Genomic DNA, 6,583 nt, shown 5'->3' on the forward strand with positions numbered 1-6,583 from the left:
AAAAATATATAAAATTCGTACATATTATCTCTTGTATACAGACTTAAAATAACTTACTCAACAAGGACAATAGATTCTTAATCGACGAGACAGTTGTATCTTCCTGAGTGTTGACATGGCATCTGAGCACACTCAGAAGTTTTTGGTACAAGAACGATTGTCTATCCAAAAAATATGAAATAGCATGAGCATTACTCAACATCCTTCCTTCCCTGTTGTAATTACGTAAGAGGATCATACTCAACAAATATACGGTTTTGAAACATCATTGGCAATCAGATAAAAATGAATCTTTGTTGATATAATGAAGGTTAATGTGTCTTCCTTTTATCCAATGATGCTTTTAAAACGGACTACATTCTAGATATATATTACTTACCTGCTAGCTGGCTTGCATATCGATAAATGATCCTGCGGAATCTCGAAGAATTCTCCCACGCCAGGATCTAGAAAAACGAGTCAGTATATTGTTTTATATGCATGTATGTTGGTGTGTGTGTTGTTAATAAGAATCTAGATAAGTTACATTTATCTACAAATACATATCAAGGTAAGATGATGTATAATCATGTGCAAACGAAATATCAACTTTACGTCTAATTTGTCTTAAAGCATTACCTGCTGAATTGAGACTGACAAATTGGAAAGGAAACTTCAGCGCAGTTACAAGTGTAGGTTTGGCCTCGGCGAAACTCACAATCTCTATGCGATATTTATTCAACATTTCTAAAAACTCTTCATGCAATCTTAGTAATTGCGGTGATTCTGAAACATTAGAACGATAAGTTACATCGCACGTTAATTAGAACTAGAGATCGACAATTACCTTCACGTAGTTCTTGAACCTCAATCGTTGGCCATAACAGCATTTGCGTCGTTTGCTTCAGAGCCGCCACATGTGAACCTCGATGAGGAGTACCGTAAAATAGAATAGCTTTAGTATTCTTACAAATACCGTTCTTATCTCCGGTTTTCCACTCTATAAATACAATATAATATATAATGACTCTAACAATAGCAATAGTGATAATTTTATTGGTACATTTATCAAAGTATAAAAATTAGTAAATGTTCAGCTTATATGTACCTTCTACAAGCATCTTTTTAATTAATAATCCACCCATTGAATGAGCGACCCATATAAGTGGCCGTTGGCCCACGTTCGCCATTGTCAATTTGGTAACGAATTCTTCGCTTCTCTCCTTAATAGTGCTCCTATAATAAAAATAAATGTAATGCATCAAACTATCGAAATATTTAATACCTAAATTTATTATGGGAAATTCAAACATTCTCTTAGAGTAATTAACAAAATACAGTACTTACTTCATGCTTTCTATTGGACAGAAAGGAGTCCACATAGATAAACTCGTACCATAGTTAATACCTATGATTCGCAAGGATGGTATGTCTACAGGTAACCAGTCCTTGGGCCAACAAAGTGTTTTGGATGAAGAGTCAAGATCATTCCTCATACAGGTGTCATCTCTAAAGACATCGCGTGTAAAAATTCACAAATTAAAAATATATTTGTTTAAAATATATTTATAAGCAAGTTATCAGCATAATATATTGAAGTTGATAAATATATAAAAATCTACCCTCTGCAGAAATAAGGTCCGCACGCACGATCGTTTGTATTTTGTGGACAATCATCCAGTATCACTTCAAAATCTTGACCTATCTTTCTCCATTCGCGCAAATGTAGATCGCGAGCCAAATCTTTAAAGAATTCTTGAGGACGATCGTCATCAACCATAGCAGACAAGTAGTCTGTAGTGTTTTCGACCAATATATTATCATCTGCAATTAAACGCGAAATTTTTGACAAGGTAAAGAGATAATCTCTATTATGAGAAATGTAGCTCTAAAAATTATACTAAAATAAATTATAAAGAAATAAAGTTGAAATAAAAGTAACTGAATGCTATGCTATGCAAAAATGTACTAGATTGCAAAATTCAAAAGTTATGTTCTAAACTGAAATCCGACACACGCACGCACACACACATTCATTTAATTATTGCTGAATGCTGAAACAAATCCATATGAAAATACATATGGAGATAAATTCTGCAATGTTTTATAATGTAGCATTCAATTACTGTGTATACTTTACCTTTTAATTTTTTTATTCTTATTCTTATATAGTTTCTAGGGGTATGATAGAAATAACGAAAAAATAAAATTCGAGAAATTTGATAATTGTACAAATATTAACAAACCTACAACTCCAAGTACAGAGGTATCAATGTCACGTTGTCTCCAGGTAACAAAAACGCCACCTAACAATCCATGCAGAAACACGACGTCCATTTTTGTTGCTGCATGAACTCTGTGTAAAGGATGGAGAAGATAGACGCTCTGCGAATATTTCGCTTTCTCGTTTCCATCTGTATCTAGATTCACCAATGCACTGATTGCCTGTGCCGACAGACGAATGTCGTCACTGTGGGACCAACGTGACAATATGCCAATCCATCCTTTATCAAAGTAGTTATGTCATCAACAATGCAATAATATATTACACAAAGATCAAGTTTATCTTACCGGATTCATAAATAGTCTCCAAATATTCGGAATGAAGAGATATGTTGGATAATATCCTTGCGAGTAATATACATATTTCTATGTCGTCATTGCAAATTTTTTGTATCGCTGTCAATATCGGTAGAGCTCCAGCATTAATCAAATCTAAAATCCAAAAATTAAGCAAAAGATATAGAATGTACATTAATCTGTAGAATTATACAGAAACATTCTCATAACTTACGTTTGCTATATTGTTCCACGGAAGAATGATGGCAGATTGCACGAATGCAACTTTTAAGTAATTCATCATCCCGAACTGTTGTCGTTTCCACAGAAAGACCCACGCTTGTCAAATCATGGTCAAACCATTCTACAAGATACTATACATCAAATTGAATAGATGGTTACAGCATGGATGCTATTAAATTATAATTATATTGTAACATTTAAAAAAATTGAAATATCTATAAATTAAATCATTCTTAAAATTATTTGTTGCATGTCATTTTATTGCAATATATTTATAACCAATTATAATTTCGGAATAATAATTTAATTAATAGATATTTCAATGTTTTAACATCAAAGATAATAATTTCAATAATTATATATTAACATATATAATTATTGAAATTATTAACATATACTTTTCATACTTGTTTTCATATTTTAATATTTTTTTCATGCATATTCAAGTACTTACTCGATGCGAGTCTTTAAACATTTTACTGAGAAACTGTGTAAGGCAGAGATGTGTGTTGCCACATAAAGCATTCAAATTTAACAACAGGGAATGTACCTTTTCTAATACATTCTGCAAAAAAATATTGAATGTATTTTAACAATGAAGAATGTTGGCAAATAGCATGTATGTATTTTATCCTTTTAGAAAGTTAAAATACTTTTAGAAAGTTAAGCTTAAAATAATTGAAAGTTAAATTTAAAATAAAAATTACATACATCTAAATTGTACTGCACATGATAATATGGTGGTTGCAAAAAGAACAATGAGTTAATATTGGACATTCTTGCGAGAGCTACTGCTGTTTTAGCATCCATCATTTGTGCCAAGTGACGATACTGCCAATCTGAAAAATTTATAGAGAAACACTCTTTAGATTGGACTCAGACTACGCATTGAAGATTGAAATTGAAAGATTGAAATTTGACCAATCCAAATAATAGGAGCTAAAATTCCCTTGTCCTTATTGATCAAATTTCAATCTTCAATCTTCAATGTTTAGTCTGATTTTGGCCTTAGGCACATTCAGATTTCTACCTGAAGTATTATTTTATCTTTGTTTAACAGCAAAGATAAAATGATATCTAGGTGATACTTAGGCCCGGTTTTTCATTATCTGATTAACTTGTGGTTAAGCTTAACCTGATGTTTCACCCAATGGACTTCATCCATGACATCATCACAGATGAAGCCTATTGGATAAAACATCAGGTTAAGCCTAATCACAAACTAATAAGATAATGAAAAACTGAGTCTTAGATGAGAACATAGGCCTAGAGCTATTACCTTTTAAGTGTGACAGAGAACCAAGTGTAGTTACAGCTTTACATCGTTCGTTTTTATTCCCATGCTGAGCCATGTACAATAACTTATATGCAATCTTATGATTCTTCATCTTCCACCATTTCGCTAGAGCATCACTGAGACTTCTTGGCTTCTCTGATGTAGGTCCATGTAGATCCTCATCCTTCCTGAACATGAAGATATCTGAAACCAAAGAATCGATCAATGTTTATACATAGAAATGTATATATAAGCCATGTTCCAATATACAATACCAGTACTAAAAATCTATAGTACATGTAACGTAAATTGTAGAGTGTTTCTAGTACTGGCAGTATATATTGGAACACGATAATTGTGTGCTGCTGCTAAGAGTAAATGATTACCTTTAAATCGAGGATCATCAATGTAGATGTACTGTGCCCGGGTTTGCTCTAAATTTAGAACACTTGTGTTGACAGCCGACCGCATGATCTGCGATACCTGTCGTAGTTGATACAGGAACCAGCATCCTCTGAACGAGATATAATTCCAATGTAAACATGTGATATTTGACGCAACCTTGATTTCAAGTGACAGAAAGTCACCTTGGAGTCACTTACCCGAGCACCACGACGCAAGTGCCGCTAGTCTTCAGGTAGTACACGTAGTTTCTCGTCACTCGTGCTCGCATCGCGTTCACAGGCTATGGTGAAGATTCACGACACTATTGACAAAACGGAATCAAAATCCATTGCAACACAGTGGATGTCACATCTCAAACAATTTCAAACTTTGAAAGGCGTCATGTCGAACTATCGACACGCGCGAAAAACGCGATTGGAACCGCTCGACAGCGTTCAGAAAATACACACCGTCGAACCTTCGAGAAAACAGAAATGATTGGTCTGGAAATTACGAGTCGCGCGATTGTCATATTTTCCAAACGCGAATGACGTATTTCGACTCTTGACATCTTGTTAAAATAAATGAGAGCATTTAGAGATCATGTATACTGGCCATAACCATAAATGCTCCCCAATTCGTTTTGAATTGATATTTCGTCATGCAATTCTTTCCTCTTATGTAAAAAATGCGAGAAAGTATAATTAAAAGAAATTTTTTATTCTCCCATAAAGTTTTTTTGCAACTACATTTTTTGTTTTTTACTATTTAAAAAAATTTTTAATTATATATTTATTATTAATTATACATTTATTTCATTTTGAAAACATGCACGTACGATGAATTATAGAACAATAAAACTTACAAGAAAAGTCACAAAAGTTTCAGATTCATTCTCTCTCTACTTCGAAAAAGATAATATATGAACTATATATAAATTATATTAAAACCTAACAAATTTTTTATCCTTTTCCTAAATTACATAAATAAATACATCATGAAAACTTTTAATAAAAATAAAAATATGTCTGACCGAGAGAGAAATCAATATTCCCCATTTCATGCAATAATTAAAATAATTACCATTTTTAAAAAAATGCAAAATCAATTTCCATAATTACTAATGACAAAACAAAAAAGGAAAAAAGGGTGACTTAATCCAATGAGGTAAAATCAATTTAATGCGCCCATGTTGTCTATTTCTTTGCTTTTCTTTATACACCCTGTAGAAGTAGGCGGATGAGGCGGATCTAATTAACCGTCGCTGTCGCAGCTGACAGAGGCGCAGGCTGAATGGAAGCGGGTCATCTGGAGCTGGAGCAGTTCGTAGCGTTTAGAAAATTTCGTGGTGGGTAGGGTGGTAGGATTCACGTCATTCACATCGACCTCATTGAATGAGAGACGCGCGCGTGCACGATGATCCGTCAACAGTGATCACAGCCGGCACCGCGCCACGACATGGCGACCGTCAAGGTGACGGAGCAGAAGGTTATACTGTGCGGCGAGTACGGCGTCGGAAAGACGTCTATATTCCGGCGCTTCGCCAACAACACGTTCGTCGCCAGCAACGACCGCAAGTCGACCCTGGGCCTTGACAACATCGACAAAGAGTACGTCGTCGAGGATAGACGGATACGCGTGAGTGTCAACTTTACATTGCATATGAATCGATTGCACCTTTTCACGTAACGGGAAATGTACGCAATCACTTTGGAAAATTCTGCCTTATTTTCTTCGTTTTCCCTTTATTGATCGTCAAGTTGCATGCAAGTTGCTCCATGGTATTTCATAGAACTTGGTTTCATATTACTGGCCTATTTCCTGCTGAATGAACTGTCAGACTGAAATCAGTAAGCGTACGTAAATATTGGAGTCACTGCTTTTCAAATGTTGCCCAAGGTAAATTTATTACATGTACTGATACACATTAAATGTGACTAATAAATTTTGTATGAGTTGCTTCATTTAATTAACTCACACAGTGTATCAAGAAACATTATAGTTGAGAAATTTAAATATCTCCAGAGTATTTACCGAAAATAAACATGACATTATCCTTATGAAATTTGTAAGATCAACATCTTTTTTGACTTTGCTTCTTTTGTTCTTCTCAGCTGCAACTATGGGACACTGGCGGTATGG

At 34.2% G+C, this 6,583-nt stretch overlaps 3 protein-coding genes across 3 annotated transcripts in view; 1 reads left to right on the forward strand and 2 right to left on the reverse strand.

Moving 5' to 3' along the window:
• Positions 1-29: 29 nt before the first annotated feature.
• On the reverse strand, positions 30-4,730 carry LOC108730399 (protein SERAC1). The gene is made up of 15 exons (XM_018460083.1): positions 4,660-4,730; positions 4,444-4,571; positions 4,061-4,261; positions 3,493-3,620; positions 3,236-3,346; positions 2,774-2,912; positions 2,551-2,694; positions 2,226-2,483; positions 1,602-1,803; positions 1,327-1,488; positions 1,088-1,215; positions 827-979; positions 619-765; positions 380-446; positions 30-161 (listed from the first exon to the last, which is right to left on the reverse strand). Exons 1-15 carry the CDS (start codon positions 4,728-4,730, stop codon positions 44-46), a joined length of 2,157 nt encoding a protein of 718 aa, XP_018315585.1. The 3' UTR covers positions 30-43.
• An 845-nt stretch (positions 4,731-5,575) lies between these two features.
• RabX6 (RAS oncogene family member RabX6) overlaps positions 5,576-6,583 on the forward strand; it is a 2,050-nt gene continuing 1,042 nt past the window's right edge. Inside the window, exons 1-2 of the mRNA XM_018460041.1 lie at positions 5,576-6,079; positions 6,556-6,577. Coding sequence (XP_018315543.1) covers positions 5,900-6,079; positions 6,556-6,577 — 202 coding nt within the window. The 5' untranslated portion in view covers positions 5,576-5,899. The remainder of the gene's footprint in view (positions 6,080-6,555; positions 6,578-6,583) is intronic.
• Nfs1 (Nfs1 cysteine desulfurase) overlaps positions 6,154-6,583 on the reverse strand; it is a 4,223-nt gene continuing 3,793 nt past the window's right edge. The window contains exon 11 of the mRNA XM_018460089.1: positions 6,154-6,282. The gene's annotated coding sequence lies outside the window, so the exon portion shown is untranslated. The remainder of the gene's footprint in view (positions 6,283-6,583) is intronic.

The sequence above is a fragment of the Mycetomoellerius zeteki genome, unplaced genomic scaffold (assembly GCF_001594055.1).
Source record: "Mycetomoellerius zeteki isolate Tzet28-1 unplaced genomic scaffold, Tzet1.0 scaffold91, whole genome shotgun sequence".
Taxonomy (NCBI): Eukaryota; Metazoa; Arthropoda; class Insecta; order Hymenoptera; family Formicidae; genus Mycetomoellerius; species Mycetomoellerius zeteki.